Here is a 17,229-nt window from a genome sequence, read left to right on the forward strand (position 1 = left end):
TTATTACACAACCAGCAGTATTGAGGGGCTGTAGCCCAATTAACTCTAATAGACTTTATACAACATCATTTCTTTTCCAATATTAAATTGCCCCCTGTGTTTGTCGCGCCTAGCCGAGCACACAGTGAAGCCAATGGAGCAGAGTTGCTGACACACTGGCGTTGATTTGACTGAACGAAGCAGCCGTTAAGCTTGAGAACACGATCTCACCGCGAGGTCCATTCAGCTTTTGATCAAATCATAAGCAGATGAAGCAGCTACTTAATGAATTTTGTGGTGGAGACCTTATGGAGATTGTTTTCTCAACTGTTACTTCTGTTTAACCTCAGCTTTTTGGTTGGAAGAGCTCAAAGGAAAGTGGACATTTAAACAGTTTCGGTGTCAACCTAAAACAATCATCACTATGCAGCGTTATGTTTTATTCCGTGGTCAACAATGACACTAATTCACTCTGATTAAATGAACTGACAACAAATAACACACGTATAACTGTTTCATTGATGGCCTGATTGACTGATTCATCCTCAGATGAAGTCATCAGCTGGTCTCCCATGGGGACCAGACTCAGGACAATGGGGATAATGACCTGTCACTCACTCTCCCCTTGGCATACAGGCATAGAGTATAATTATTTAGCTAAACAGACTGTTTATAGCTAAAGGAATACAGTGAAGAGATTTAAGTCAGCGCTGCCCTCCCTGACCGTTAGTGTCTTTAATATTTTCGATATCTTACTGTGACAAATGCTTCAGTCCATTAGTACTAACTGTTGTTGTTGTTTTCAGGGCTGTTGATGGCTCACAAATAACAGCTGAGAACCCAAACACTGATAGGAAACGCTGCCCACTTTTTATTCTTACACCAGGGGAATTTGGCTGCCTCTCCCTTCCTTCCTGCTTCCTCTCCCCAACCAACCACACATGGTAATTAACATCAGTATTTAAAGAAGCAGATGATTTAAACCCCAAACCAGAATCAGCTAGTACCAAAAAAAGAAGAGAAGTATAGTTCAATTCAATTATTAGGACTTTAAAAAAAAATTAAGGAAACAAACACACAATTTCCAGACCACTGGTTTAGCTGATGGAGGTAAAACTAAGGGCTGACTATTAGCCTGGCTTAAACTAATCAATGAGAGTGTGTGTGTGTGTGTGTGTGTGCGTGTGTGTGTGTGTGTGTGTGTGTGTGTGTCCAGAGGGGCGGGGTCTTCAGTTTGTTCAGGGAGTCCAAAGCACTTTTGTTGCCACTGTATTCTCAAATGGAGGATGTCATCTGCATTAACTGGTTTTACTTTGGAAGTTCAAGAGGTGAAGAATCAGACAAAAACAGACAAATATTGTTTAATTTTGTTATGGTTATGGTTTGTCATTGTATGTCTTTTAGGCTTTGTTCATACGCTAAAGAGTTCAAACTGAATTTTAGGAATCATTCTTCACGTCATTTTCTTACAGTCTCCGACACTCAGACAAGACAAGTTGGCACCATTCTTAGCAGGGGCAAAGGTGAGGGAGCTTTCTTTGTTTTTCTATTCTACAGTTGTGATTGATGGTGTTTGAGGATCACACGTTTATGTATTCATATAGATATTTGTTGTTGATGTGTTGAGAAAGAGAAGTAAATGAAAAATTAAGTCTAAAAACTAAAAAAGGGCCAACTATTGCACCTAAAAAAGGTATTACTTGTGAAATATTATAAATGTAAAGTAAAATATCGTAAAATAAAAGTCTGGTATTCTAGAAAAGCAAAGACATGACTGAACTGGATAGATGAATGAATGGAAATACAGATAGAATAAACACATAATTCCACCTCCACAGTTTTGGTATTGATTATGATTTATATTTTGTTTGCCAGTTTAAGAGATACTTTCTGCAAAACTGATATGTTTTGCTATTATATTAAACTATATGCTCTTACACCACTGCTGGATAAAAACAATCACTTACTGGACTGTAAAGTTGCTTACGAGTGTTCGGTTTACGATGAAAGCAGCAACCGGACCAGGCTCGGGGGATAATCCTGATTGATTTAAACCCAAGTCTTTGTATGTTGCAGTATTTTCAGAGTAAGTTTGGCATTAAACTCCTTCTGCTTATAGAAAAAATCCAGAGTTCATCCATGTTAGAGGTAGAGGGGGGGAATCATCCCCAGTCAGTGATCTGGGTCAGTGGGGGAGGAGGAGTCCAACAGCTGTTACACTGTATATAAGTACTATATGCATGTGTGTGCATGTGTGTGTGTGTGTGCGTGTGTGTTCCTGACTACATTTCAGTTAGTGTCTTCGCCATTCACGTTATTAATCGGACCCTTTCTACATGTGTGTGTATGTGCCAGATTGTTTTACTGCATTTTTATTTCCATAACAGAATGAGCAGATGTTTTACTGTGTGTACATACATGCGAAAGTATTTACGTATGTGTGTGTGTGTGTGTATTGGAGTTTATTTGTGTGTGTGTCGGACTGTGTGTCCCTGGTATTGAGTTAAATGTTGCTTAATGGTCCCGGCAGCAGACCGCCCATTTGAGCTCTCAACATGATTTCAACGTCACGCCTCGGCTGCGGCTCTCATTCATGAGCAAAGTGTCCGTAGTCGGTGGCCACAAAGAGTTCACTCCGACAAAGCAGCGACAAAATCCCAAACTCCAGATTTTTGCAAGTGCAGACAGGGAGATAAACCAAGCACGCACAGGGCATTTAAACATGGATTACTTCTGGGCTAATTGAAATGGAATATGAGATGAAGATGAGATTACAGTTGTCTTCAATCAGCTGCAGAAATAGCTTACACCAAATAAGCTGAAATTGAAAACAGATTTTGTGCGTATGTGTGTATGTGTGTGTGTGTGTATATATATATAAATGTATATATAGACATATATATATACATGTATATATATAGACATATACATGCATATATAGACATATATATATATATTTACATGTGTATATGTATATATATATATATATATATATATATATATATATATATATATATATATATATATGGACATACGTGTGATGCAATGAGAGTCCACTAGGTGTCTCACTGTGTGTATGTTATAAGATTGAGTCAGTCAAGTGCATCTTCCTCCACAAATTGTGACTCCCTTCTGATGCAACTACAACCGCCCCACCAGGACTCTCCTTTTCCTCTCTTCTTCCTGATATATCCCCATTTGCTCCCATTTCTCCATTCTTTATTCTTTTTTTTCTTTTCTTTTACTCTCCTCTCCCCTCTTCTCTTCTCTCTTTCTTTCTCCCCTTCTTCCCCTCCTGACAGATGATCTCGGTTCATTCTTACTATGGCCACCTTTTCTTCCATCCATACTCTTTTCTCAATAAAAACAGACATACAGAGAAAGATCAAGCGAAGAAGTACGAGAGAAATGGAGAAGAAGAATGGGGATGCATGGCAGGTGAAAAGAATGGCTGTTGAGAAAGATTAAGGGGAAAAAAAGAGGGAGAGAAAAGCAGGACTAGAAAGACAGTGGGTTAAAGAGCATTAGAGAAAAGATAAGGGCAAGAGAGGGAGATAGTGTTTGTTTTAATGTGTGTATGTGTGTGTGTGTGTGTGTGTGTGTGTGTGTGTGAGAGAGCGAGAGGGATGGAGAGAGTAAAGGAGGGATGGAGGGAGGAGGGGTTTAATCCTGCCTGGATTATGGTATAAACTGGTCCCGCAGAGCAGGAAGAGATACGCTGGAGAGAGAGGAAGTCCCACTATCCCTCCATCCATCATTCACTCCCTGTGTCCCTGTGCTGCATGGTTTCGGTTTAGATCCACCGGGATGTGAGGTCAGCAGAGAGGATTCCTTAAGGAAAGGACGGCAGAAACACCTGATTTTTGGGAATATGTGTGCATGTCCTGTTTGGGAACACCTCGCTTTCTGGTAACAAGGATTTGAGCGCGGGGGGCGAAGACAAAAGTTTACCGGGACGACCCAAGTCTTTCATCCCTCTCCCTTCTCACCCCCCCCCCCCCCCCAGCATCCTTTAGACCGAAGAGAGGGAGCATGGAGGAGAGCAGCGGATGATGGGAGCGCTAGAAATAGGATTAAAAGGTGTGGAGAGGGAGTTGTAAGAACATGGCGGGGCTCTGTTGTGACTCCTGGTGCGCAGACGTGACCTTTGACACCGGAGACAGGAGCTTTCTAGACTCTATTGTGCACTGTGGTAACCAGCTGAGCTGACACCGAATCTTCAATCAGACACTTTTTATTTGTTATCCGTCATATTTGAACTTTCTCTCCACACCCACATGTCTCAAAGGCAATGGTTTTAAAGCTTTGACCACATAACAGAGTGAGTAATCTTCAGTGAAATTCCGTCTATATTGATTTGTGGACGTATTTTAATCATCCTGCAACCCACTTTTTGGCTCCAGCTTGCGCTCCTTTTAAATTAGCATGCTGCGTTTCTGGACAGCACATGGGCTTGTTTCAATCTTTTGGCTCACAGCAAAAGCAGCTCTCAAATCTTTCCGCTCGCAGACTCTAGTTTCTCGGTATCTTTCTTCAAAGCCAAATTGAGCCTTAAATCTGTGACTGCTTTTAGGATGACATGCGTTTTCTGCCCTTGGATGTGAGCTTTCTGGATCCTTTGCTTTTCCTGAACAGGCCTCGGACTGTCACAGATTCTCCATATGTCACTATGGATCCTTGTACATTTTAGGCTGCTTAGTTGCAAGGTCTGCCTCTCTTCAAGCCTCTGGAAGGTTTCAAGATTGTAACTATCCGTGAATGTGTTTGAGAAAAATTGTGCATCGGATCTTTATATTTGGGTAACGATTACTTTACCAGGCAAGTTGACAAATAGTGTTATTCTTTTTAGGTATGAGCAAGTTGTGGATTTGATTTCCTCTGTAATTTCTGAATTAGGCTTTGTCCTTGTGGTACAATATGATTACCACATTATAGTCAATATTTTCATATTAATAAGGCTCATAGTGACAAAACCACAGATAATTATCACCCAATCAGTTCTGCTCAGTTCTATGGAGCTTTTTTAACTTCTTTTATCACAATTTTGGTTTAATAGGCTGCAACTTTACTGTTTCGGTTGGCTCTCATTGTTGTTTTTTCAACAACATAGCTCTAAAAAAACAACAACACAACACTATACATCAAGCAAACAACTTCCCTCTTGTTGTGAGTGCACTGTGACCCAAGCACTTCTAATCTCACTTTGCTCTGTCCTAATTAAATATTTTTTCTCTTGGAGCCAGCGTGCAACAATTGCTGGACTGATGCGGATCGTGGCAGCTGCAGGGATGACTCGCTGGATCTGGGGAAATGCTGGGAATGCCAGTAAATCGGACATAAGTGGGCCGCACAGAGGGAGGCTGATGCTGCTGCTGTGGATTATCCTCTCCAGCTCGCTGTGCCTGATGGTCGAGGGACAGATGAAGCTCTCACCAGAAACGTGAGTACAGTTGCACTAGTAAACCCGCAAACCTTTTTCTTTATTAAGACATTACATCAACAATTGTACCAGTTCATTTCCCCCGTGGACACTCTACTCTGCCAAGTCTACGTGTAACGTTGTCCTTTCTATTTTGGCTGATGACTCCACACAGATACATATGGGCCATATGGGCACCTGTGGGATGGGGGTGTAGCAAACTGCCAAACTTTCCTACACCCTCTCGTCATCTACAGCCTAGCATGTTGAAGATGACGTATGAATCGAGCTGTGCATAGATATTGATCAAATAAAAAAAAATAATAGATATGGTGGCGATTATGTTTCTATTAATTATTGATTGCTTTGCTTCGCTATAGACAAATGTGTATTTTGCCATAGTAACTTGGTAACCTGATTAACATCAGCATGTTATTTTGTCATTGTGATCATGCCAACATTAACATTAAGCTCACCAGCAGGCCTAAAGGTTGGGTTGGTAACATTGGAAAAAAATGTTGCATCGAATAAATGATCTAACCTACAAACCCAGCTAACTGTTGCCAATTATTTTCCAATGAAAGTAGCCAGCAGCACGATCTCCAAAAGCTGCTAAATCTGTCACCGAGTCGGAAAAACTGACAGCACGTCCCTTCAGGGCTCCCGCCAAAGCCACTCCCCCTAAATTATGATTATGAACACAAACAAGGTGACATGGCTGTTGGTAATAGTCACAGCTGTCAAGCATTTGTAAGACTGCAGCGATGCCCAATGACTGCATAGGCTGAGTGGGTACAGTTAGACAGGCAGGCAAGTAGCCTGTGGCTGATTGGACAGGCTTATTACAGTCCTGCAACAGCCACAGATACTAGATAAAAAATAATAATTGTCAACGCATTTGATGTGTTGATTGCTGTTGGGATGTAAAGGGAATTTCAACATTTTTGACAAATTTTCTTTTCTAAAATACATTACACCTTACCTTTAAAGACCCTCACAGAGCCGCTATAGCATGGCTGTAAACTCTTTCCAGTTATTATGTCTATTGATCCATTGTGCAGTCAGAGCTTACAGTATGGAGGGCTGTATTTGAGATTGCATTAAATACGTTTTTTTTTTCCCATTCCGATCTTTATTGACAAAATATGTAAACAGTGACGGCGACAACGATCTGTCATTTTTTCTTTCGATTTTTATTTATTTGCAACTCCCCTTCAACTTTCTTCATATCCCCTCTTCTGTGTTATATGAACGCTGCTCATAAAAACATATTTACATTCCCCAAGAATAATACCAAGTTGGCTTCTAAACAAGGGGCTTGCCTAATGTGTTTTATTTTCACACCAGTCTTCACTTTGTGGTCAGTTTCTCCGCCTCATTTCTTTCTTTGGGGAAACGAAACGCTGCGTTTGTTTGTTCCACTAAACACAGACGAAGCTCTTCTCCCTGAACAGCTTTCAAACCTTCTGCTAACTAAAAACACTAACAGATCGATACAGTGCTGTCAGTCCACAATAACGTGCGTGTGTGTGTGTGTGTGTTAAAGTGGAAGGGGTTGAGAGAGTCAGAGAAATACACAGCATTTTGTTAATTGCCCTGATAGCCATCAAAGTAATGGTTGATTGTCCAGTCTCAGCATATAGTGTATTGTGTATGTGTGAGTTTATACAGCTCAGCATGTGCTGTCACTAGGCGGGCTGGCGTGACACAGGAGATTAAAGCTCCAGGTTCAGCGGAGTTCGGCAAGCCAACTGAGCCCCAAATGCTTTACTCCGCTTGGGGAAGATTTGGCAGCAGGTCCCCTCTGGTTCTGGAAGTTAGCGGGATATGACCAGAGCATTTTAGGCCAAAAAGGTCAAGTCTTTAGCCTCTGAGGGAACATCGCTCCACAGCCAGGAGGAAAACAGATAACTGTCACAAAAACATCAAAAGCAAATGACACATAAAAGCAACCATTTAGGAGATGAGCAACATATTTTTGATTGTGAAACACCCGAGATAAATGTGTCATTTTTTTTCTACGTCAAACAAATTTCATAGTGAACAGTTGCTGCCTTTATCATAACCATAGAACGTTACTTATTGTGTTGCATTTGGTCCGTGATGAGTGTAAAGCTCTGTCTTAATCTGACCTTGATTAGCCTCACTGGTATTCTAGCTCACAGCATTGCTCTTTAACAGTGTTCAGTCTTAGAAGCACAGCTGGGAGTGTGCAACACACATTTAAACAGTTACAGCTATAAATCACATCAACAAGTCAAGACAATATATTGAGTGCTGCGGTTGGCAGGTTATAAATGTGGCAACCCTGCCTGCTAACCAGCAGCGAGCTGGCTGGCTCCCCATAGGTTGAGCCATCTGTCACATCCTGTCTACTCTCTAACCTCTATGAGCTCTCCTTGGCTGCATTCACATGAAGGATTTGTAGAATTACTTAATGTTATAGTGCACAGAGTAACCTCTTGACCTAGAAGACTGTCAGCTTGTACTGTCACCTTAAAGGTAATCTGTTTTAATCTGTTATTGGTGAATGCACCGTAAACCTCTTTTCATAATTGTCTGCATACCTTCAGGGTCACTCTGACTTTGGACCTTGTTTTATGAGGCTTATTTTTCAGGCGAGACACACGTAAAAGGATTCGTAAAAAGGCTGATTTAGAAACGGGCCTTATCTAATTAGCTTTTCTCATAGCACTGTGTTACACTCGAGGGAAGTACTTTCCTGCTTCTAGCAGTCAAATAAGTTCAAATGTGATTTGTGTTTCTTAGCTAAAACACAATGAGTTATTGCTAATGGAGTCAATTGTGACATTTACTCAGTATGCTTTTGTTCAGTTTATTGTAATGCATTTTACAAATCCATAATACGGAAAGTGACAAAGTCATAGTTTTGTCGGTAATAAACACGCTTATTTGCTTTCTAATAAGCAACTCTTTGTAAACTCTTTTGGGCTGCCATGATGTGAAGAGTCCCTTTGACTGATTGAACCGTGTGGCCACATTAATTAATGTACTATGCAAATATACCTGCCATGCCTTTTAACAGCTTTGATCATCTGTCACTGATTATATTTCCTCCGTGTCCAGGGTGCAGCAGTGGGCTGTGTCCTTTGGCAAAGAGCTAACTGCCCTGTCTGCCAGATACACTGGAGCTAAATTGCTACAGAAGGTAAGAGATCACGCACATTAAGAAACACAGACACACACAAATACACACATACACACAAACACACACACGCACACACACACAGTATATGGCCATACCAGAGAAATGTAAAGAGGAGGTTGCTTATTTACAATGCTGGCATCTAAAAAAAAAAAGACAAGGACTTAAATACAGAGACATGAATGTACTTAATGGTAAACAGAGACAGTTGGATATGGAGCAGATGACATCATCAGATCAGATTGAGATGGGCGGGGTCTGTAGCTCCTCCCCCCTCTGCTCCACCGTCCAATGGAAGCACAACTGACTGGCATACATTTGCTGTACAACATCTGCATATTGCCCAGAGACCAATGTCATGACACACTTAATTCAGAAGCACATAAATTAACTCCCACGATGTTGAATTTAAAAACCATTAGTGTGCTTTAACAGTACGGTACATTACATGTCATGCTGATATACTGTAGCTCCTTGAACTGAGTTGACTTTGACTTTTGTTCATATTTGTGTGACTTACCTTAGAGACTGAAGAAGAAAGAGCTTATGCTTGTGCGTGTGTGCGTGTGTGCGTGTGCGTGTGTGTGTGTGTGTGTGTGTGTGTGTGTGTGTTTGTACGTGTCTGTGTGCGTGTGTGCGTGTGTGTGTCTGTCTTTAGTAATTAGGATGTACGGTCTTACTCAGCATGCCACCCTGTAGAATACCTAGCAGGCCCACTCACCATCTGCCACACACACACACACACACACACACACACTGTGATACATGCTACTACTGACCATCTCCCTCTACAGCATATATGTGTCTTTATTTGCATGTTTCTGTTCTACAGCACAAAACGTTTCTCAATCTAGCTGCACAAATAACCATCCTTTCCAAACAAACACAGCAGTAGTTGTATGTTGTTTGTGCCTTTGTTAAAGACTGGATTAACCTCAGATAAAATCAATGTTCAATTGATAGAAACAATTTTAAAGAGTGAGAACCACACGAGATTTAAAGGACTGACTAATTTGATCCCCAGAGACAGTAGCAGTAAAGTGATGGCGGTGTAGTAGGGGCTGCAGTTAGCAATAATAGTTGCTGTAGTAACAGTATCAGTAATAGCAGTATGTGTGTATATAATGTAGGTGCATGTCTCCTATAGTTCCATCCTTTTATTTAGTCAGTGGTGTGTAAAAAGCGCCTCGGGCATTAGTTTAGGCTTGGAAACAAGAAGCCATTAATCACCCACCTCTGTCTAATCGATGGCTTTCTCGTTATCTGTGGAACATTTAGTGATGGCTGTCTTCTTGCCTGAGTAAACTGAATAGGATAATGAGTGTTTGAGTTTATATTTGAAGATAATACAGAAATTGTTGGAGCTTAATGTTGTTGGAAAGGGGTTTTATAGGTTATTTGCAGAAGGTTATATGAGAGCTCTTTATCATCCCTTATCTCATTCATATCTGTTTGTCTCTCTTATCTGTCTAATTCACTCTGGCTGTTTCTCCCCTGTAATGGAAAATGAAAAGCATCATCTGTAAAAGTGTAAATAGTACAAATAGGGCATATAGTTTGCTCGCTATTTTAAGTTTGTCAGAAGTTATTTTTACGTCAACAGGCAACCAAATGTTGTAACGTCCTCGCCAAAAGCGTCTTTCCCATTCACCCACTTTGCTTGTACTGTGGGAACTGGGGATTTCCCATTAACACGCCTATTGTCTCAACAAATGTTGATAACCTACATCATCACATTGTTCAGGAAGGGTAATTATCTTCCTGTAATAGAAATCAAATCCAATGTTTATCTCCCAAAAAAAACGTTACACTGTAAGTTTGTCATCGTTCATTACGGCTGATGCTTTTATCATCAGTGCCGGAAATTAACCTTTCAGTCCACTGGCAACAACAGCACAAAGTCCATTAGATTACATTTATGTAACTGCTTTAATTCAATAGCTCAGTGAACAAACCACCACCAGCCACTAGCAGCCAGAATAATACATTAGAACATGCACAGATGTCAGTCAGGAGGAGTGTGTGGTGGAGGGGTTTCTTGTGCCGTCACTCTGTCATATTGCAGATTAGAGATGTGGTCTGGGGATGAAGTCAGATCATTTGTAATGCAACTGTGAATGTGTGCGTGTGTATTAATTATATAATACCAGGCTCACTTCCATGATTATCTGTGTCTCTGTCTCTGTTGTTTTCTATTGTTTATTGACCAAGATAATGTCCAATACTTTTAAATGTAAAAATATATCAGATGGTAGTTAAATGGAATCAATATATTATAGTCCTTAAACTCTCTTGGTTTTCATGAGCTCACGTGACACTTTCTCTCAAAAGATTCTCTGTAAATTATCCGCACTGCTATTAATGAGCCAAGTGTGTCTGTTTTTTTTAAAAGAAATACAAGGATATCGAGGCAGTTGTGAAGATCGAGGAGGTGGACGGAGAGGAGCTCGTAAAGAAGTTCGCTGAAGAGATGGAGGAGATGCTTGGGAGGAAGATGAAATCTGTGAAGGTAATGCTGATGGATTCTCTAAAAGCAAACACACACTCAAGGGTAATCATATTGACATGTGCTCATATGCGGACATCAGCTTGTTTGAATAAAAACAAACAATGTTGCGGGTTTAGTTTGTAAAAGCTTGGACTGGACAGTTGTTCTGCATGTGCAGAGCTTCTCCTTAGTTGAGGCGCGAGAGAAGCACCTCTTTAGTTCCCCGTATTTTATTATAGCCTACAAGGTTCTCCCTCTTTTTTTGTATTTATTTACTGTTTTGTTTTCTGAATGAAAATGAATGCGGAACTATGTACACTATGTATGTGTGTATGTGTGTTCATCACTTATTTGTTTGTCTACTTCAACTGATGACGAGCAGTGGAGCCTGAAACCTCACCGAGGTGTAAACAATCCGTGGACATTGGTGCGCTGCAGTGTGCGAGCTAATTATTTGTTTATTTCATGATCGGCCCACTTACGGCTCAGCACCTGCCCTCTTTGGTCTGGATGTGCGTGCTTACTCTTACTTGTTTGCTCCGGGTGTATCCTTAACCTGGTGTATTCCATCACAGAGGTTGGCAGAAGCAGCAGAGGATGCTGACCTTTACCACGAGTACAATGAAACACTAAAGGTATGTGACAATAAGTTTGAGCCTATACTTTGATATATAATATATACAAAGTCAAACACAGACAATTATTTAACCACTGATATATCCCCAATATATAATATTATTTATTGGTACCCCTACTTGGTTGTGTCTACAGTACTGTACTATTACCATCACAGCAATAACTATATTAAATATTTTCTGCTTTTGGAACATATTTGTTTGTGTTGAACATAAGCATACAAGACTTTTATTCATAGCAATGATGCAAAGTTACCTGAGGTTTTTATAGACCGACCAGACCGACAAATAAATATACTTCTGTAGAATCTTTGCACATACCTTCAATATTTCATCACACAACAACCTATAAGCACATCATCCTTTACTCTTCTATCTAGTTTGAATACTTTAACTCCATGCTGATCAACAAGGAGGATGAGGATGGGAATCCGGTGTCGCTGGGAGGAGAATTCGCTCTGGAGAAGAATGAACACTTCAATAAACTGCCAGTCAACACACAACTGAGTAACATACAAGTCCCTACTAATGTTTACAACAGAGGTACAGAAGCGTGAACACACACACACACACACACACACACACACACACACACACGCATGCAACCTGCACTTGTGATGTACATCCTTTTTTTTTCTCTCTCTCTCTCTGTAGATCCAGATATTCTGAATGGAGCCTATTTGTCTGAAGCTCTGAATGACGTGTTCATTGATAACTTCCAGAAAGATCCAACTCTGACCTGGCAGTACTTTGGCAGTGCTGCAGGCTTCTTCAGGTTGTACCCAGGTACATGCACATGCCTCCCAAAGTGTCTTCGGTTGCACGTTTCTCTAGCCTCGTCACAGGGGTGAGACAACATGAACAGAGCTGCAGATGAATGATCAGCTTACACAAGCCAAACAGTATACTTACACAGCGACTGACGATGCAGGAGGCTGTCTGTCAAACGTAATGACACCGCGACAATATGGCTGCTGGTTTATTCTCTCCTGTGTGTGTGTGTGTGTGTGTGAGTAATTAGCAGAGGATTTGTGACACAGCTTGTTTTACTCATCTGCTATGTCATCCCTCATTATTTGACAATCTGTCACTATCCACCCGTGCATTCATTTGTCCATCCGTCAACCCAACCAGGCAGCCAAACAGCAGTTGTAAGCGTCTGCCTTTGCTAAATCTCCATTGTTCTTTCTGTCTCCAGGGATCCAGTGGATTCCAGATGAAAATGGTGTTGTCACCTTTGATTGCAGAAACAGAAACTGGTAAGGATTTATTCCTTATTGATGCCTTTTGAACGTTTGTAGCTCTCTGTTTTGTTTGTAAGTGCAGGTTAGTGCTTCTCTGATGAATTGCAGAAGCACCATAACAACTGCGCTCAAACCCCAGTGATGGGCCCTGACACAGCATTGGGCGCCATAAGTGTCTATGGCTGGCTGTTACAGCCACAGGAAAACATTTGGCTCAACTTTGTGACCAGCAACATAAACGAATAACACCATACCCGAGTGTTAGTTTCAAAATGCAAAACGGTTTTATGGCATGAATTAACCCAAAATATGAGAGTCGGAGGCCTGGATACTAAGAATAAAAGAATGAAGGGTGTCTGGAGCTGCACCAATGGGCCAAAAGACCCCAAACTCTGCCCCTAAACTATCACAACGGTGAATGAACTACAACAGACCTCCAAATCAGACCTTCATCCTCAAAAGAAATGAACACAAAGAAAACTACACGACGGGCAGAAGGCTGCCTTGTCTGGAAAAGAGAGATCCTTCTCCCTTAAATATGGAGGGAAGGGCCTCGCACTAATCATCAGCTCAGGAACGCAGGGAGATGAGCACAAGAAGGGCACTACATCACTTGTAGTTTCAGGGTGTCAAGCTGCCACCAGTCTGCCCATATCAGCGACTATTTGGCTGACAGCAGCTGTTCAGCCTCCTGAATCAGTGTCTTTACCCATTTAACATAAACTTTTAAAAAAGTTGTGATGCGATGTTGACGTAAAAGTAATGCATCAGTCATCTTGTGTCACCGTAGTTCATCAGTGCCCTTGCAATTGCCAATAGATTCAACCTACTGTATTGTTTAAGTTTGTCCCCTTAAGATTGCATGCTGGATGAAGAGACAGAAGCACAAAGCTCTTCTCATATACATTGAAAGTAGCTCTCCTACTCCTATTACCCTACAGACATCCGTAACTACAGCAATGGGACAAGACGTGCTTATACATCAGCACCGGGGCGGCACTATGGGCATGTGGCACGATTCCCTGAGGCTGACCCGGCCCACAGAGACTCTGTTGGGTGGAGGAGACCTAGGGGAAGTAACGATCAACCTGTCGAAGCCACGAGGCACATGGGCGACCATGTGCCTCGTGGCTTCGTCAGGTTGATCGTTACTTCGGTGGGATGGGGCTGGGACGAGTGTCCGCCTGGAGGATGGCCATACGGAGACCCCGCGAGTACCGTCGGAAGGTGGACGCAGCAACGCGCTGCCTTGGTGCATGCCCCCATACCTGACCTGACCCGGAGAGTCTTATGACCATTTCGACAACAGGCCCTATATTCGCAGCAGACGGTTTGACTTACTAGGAAAAGCACAGGTGTTACATTAGCGATGGCTCCCTTAGAATCAAGTGGCTTTTTGAAAGCGTGCCAGCTGGCATAACACCAGGACTCTGACACCCATCAGTCATTTTGTTATTTAAACGTGCGCTCTTCATACTGGTACATGTCAAATCGTCTTCCCTGTAAAAGATCCATCGAGTAGAACAAGGGTTTGAACGAGAAGAGATTACAGTTTGGTAACGGTACATCACGTTCCAAGAATTCAGAACATAAAAGGATAAGGCTTAAACTCTGCCTGTTCTATCTGTAGATTACTGGTAAATAACAGCCTCTGTTCGTCCCTGAGTGTTATTTGGTTTGTGTTCCAATAAAGATAACGTCTTTACTGCCTGTCTGTCTCTTTCCAGGTATATCCAGGCAGCCACTTCTCCTAAAGATGTGGTAATTGTGGTGGATGTCAGTGGCAGCATGAAGGGACTCAGATTGACCATAGCCAAACACACCATCAATACAATCCTTGACACACTGGGAGAAAATGATTTTGTTAACATCATAGCTGTAAGTACACACCCACACACACAATTACACAAAACACACACACACATGCACAGTCTCTCCAGAGACTGAGAGTGTCCAATGAGCGTGACAGACAACCAGACAAGCTAACGCACATGTGCAGTGCAATACACGGAAATAGACACACACGTGCAAACCGTCACAAATAAACACATCAAACATTCAATCTGCAGCAGGCATTTACTTTCAGTAACACCAAAGCTTCAAAATTCATTTTGTTTTTAGGGTTTTCAGGATTTTGGCTGCGTGCAGCGCTGCAACTACAAATCGCTGTAATAAGCATGGTTTATCCTGGTATTACTGTGTGTGTAATCATATGCCTCCTGCAAATCCACTGCCCTTAAGCTGTTTTTACACAGAATGTAAAGCTACACTCTTTCAATGAACTGACCATGCAGTAAATGAGTGCGAGAGTTTTATTTTAAAATAAATGTAATTATGTAATTTGACTTTGAACTGGACTTGAGTCATATTCATATCTTATCAGCAGATCAAATGTAAAAAACTAAATAACATGCTAATATGCACACACAGCTTCCAGGATGATAAACACCATTTCTAAATTTCATCTGAAAAATAAACAAACGGTACAACTCTCGAAAGTAAAAAAAGACTATTAATATGAATGTATTACATTCATATTAATAATATAGCACTCAAATATTTAAACTTTCATAAATGCAGATTATTTTACAGTTAAATAGTCTCTGTGTCACAGAATCACACATAGACATGGACATGGAAATAGGTGTAAACTCGTTCAGGGATATTGTGATATTTAGGGATTGTTTGAGGGATTGCTTTGAAGGTAGTCAAACTTAATCATCACATGTTCCAAAAGTCAATCATGTTGACTGTTAATAATGCGTATCGCTGTTTATGTTCGTTACTTCTCTCTCCAGTATAGTGATTATGTTCGCTACGTGGAGCCCTGCTTCAAAGGAACACTAGTACAAGCTGATCTGGATAACAGAGAGGTAACGTCACACACAGACACACACACACACACACACACACACACACACACAGACAGACACAGACACACGCATAGTGGAGACACAAGCTAGACAGCTAATTGAATAACTTAAACTCTCCTAACCTATTAATCGTAGGCTGTTTTCTCACTAATCCTCTAAATACATTATGCTGTCGTCACATCACAGATAACACATTCCAGTGAATGTGTGTTACCTGTTTGTCAGAGGATTTGGTGATGAAACCCTCAGAAACAGTTCATGTTGGTTTTAAGAACATTTCTTCCTCTCCTTTCTGCTTCCTTCTTGTCTTCATTCTCCATCTCCTCGTCATCATTTCCTTCACAAAGCCATGACATTTTTGTTCTTTTGCCCTTTTAATCCTCAACATCTCACTCTCTCTTTTATTTTATTCACAAAAGTAGGCGTATAACAATATTAATATCCCATTGTTTCACTGCTGCTTGGATGTCTTTCCGCCCCTCATCTGTTCTCCTCTTCTTTCATAAACCAACACCTTCTCAGTCTGCCCAGTCTCTCTCTGTGTGAATGTGTGTTATTTGTTGGATGTATGCCCTACTTTCACTACCCTCCACATCATCGCAGATCAGGTAAGGTCACAAGGCCGCTGATGATTTTAAGTAGGTCACATGACCTGTCAACAGGAGATTTGATTGGTTTAATGCCTAGAGGCAGTCTGTAACAGAATGGGCTTACAGATGTTGGCTGACACACTTATGCATAAATTCATGTTGGTACACCCACATTTACAGGAAAACTCACTTTTGTGTGTATTATATAAGAGTTCCTACATTCCCAAACAGCTATTTACCATGTTTTCTACCACGTTAAGTCAGAATGAGTTTGCCCAAACTGTCCCTCTGTCCAATGTGTATTTTTGAAACTAATTTTTATTTAATCAGTTAAATCAGTGATTGGGGAAAGAAAAGGGATACCAGGGTGTGTGTGTGTGTGTGTGTGTGTGTGTGTGTGTGTGTGTGTGTGTGTGTGTATGCAATGTTGATTAATCCTTATTACTTCTCTGTGTTTTAGGGATTTTGCCATAATTGGTCAGTGTGCCAATGAGCCAGGGATAATCCTTACTCTGTACTCTTTTACTCACTCCCTCATGATCTCTCTCTCTCTCCTTTTTTTTCTACGCTGACCTGTATTTACCAAAGTGATAACATCCATGGCTAAGTGACACGTTCTGTGTTTGTACCTTGTGTGTCTATCTCACAGCATTTCAAGCTATTGGTTGATGGGCTACATGTCAAAGGCGAGGGCAAAGTGAAAAATGCAATGAAGGAGTCATTCAAGATCCTCAATGAGGTTTGTGCCTCTTTGCAACAATCACAACAGCTGCTAGATAACAGTACACAGCTTTATAGCAAGACAAGTTCTAGTTCAATATCTGCACTGCACAGT

The 17,229-nt window shown here is 41.2% G+C and overlaps 1 protein-coding gene across 2 annotated transcripts in view; it reads left to right on the forward strand.

The window, feature by feature from the left end:
• The first annotated feature begins 989 nt into the window (after nt 1-989).
• Nucleotides 990-17,229, forward strand: part of cacna2d4a (calcium channel, voltage-dependent, alpha 2/delta subunit 4a) — a 79,761-nt gene continuing 63,521 nt past the window's right edge. Inside the window, exons 1-12 of one of the 2 annotated variants that reach the window (XM_034526694.1) lie at nt 990-1,089; nt 1,452-1,502; nt 5,223-5,419; nt 8,486-8,567; nt 10,957-11,073; nt 11,628-11,687; nt 12,068-12,230; nt 12,342-12,473; nt 12,886-12,946; nt 14,659-14,809; nt 15,730-15,804; nt 17,044-17,133. In XM_034526694.1, the coding sequence (XP_034382585.1) occupies nt 1,084-1,089; nt 1,452-1,502; nt 5,223-5,419; nt 8,486-8,567; nt 10,957-11,073; nt 11,628-11,687; nt 12,068-12,230; nt 12,342-12,473; nt 12,886-12,946; nt 14,659-14,809; nt 15,730-15,804; nt 17,044-17,133 (1,185 nt within the window). In that variant the 5' untranslated portion in view covers nt 990-1,083. Of the gene's footprint in view, nt 1,090-1,259; nt 1,308-1,451; nt 1,503-5,222; nt 5,420-8,485; nt 8,568-10,956; nt 11,074-11,627; nt 11,688-12,067; nt 12,231-12,341; nt 12,474-12,885; nt 12,947-14,658; nt 14,810-15,729; nt 15,805-17,043; nt 17,134-17,229 lie in introns of those variants that run through there. The other variant, XM_034526693.1, reaches the window with a different exon arrangement.

Source organism: Cyclopterus lumpus, chromosome 23 (assembly GCF_009769545.1).
Source record: "Cyclopterus lumpus isolate fCycLum1 chromosome 23, fCycLum1.pri, whole genome shotgun sequence".
Lineage (NCBI taxonomy): Eukaryota > Metazoa > Chordata > Actinopteri > Perciformes > Cyclopteridae > Cyclopterus > Cyclopterus lumpus.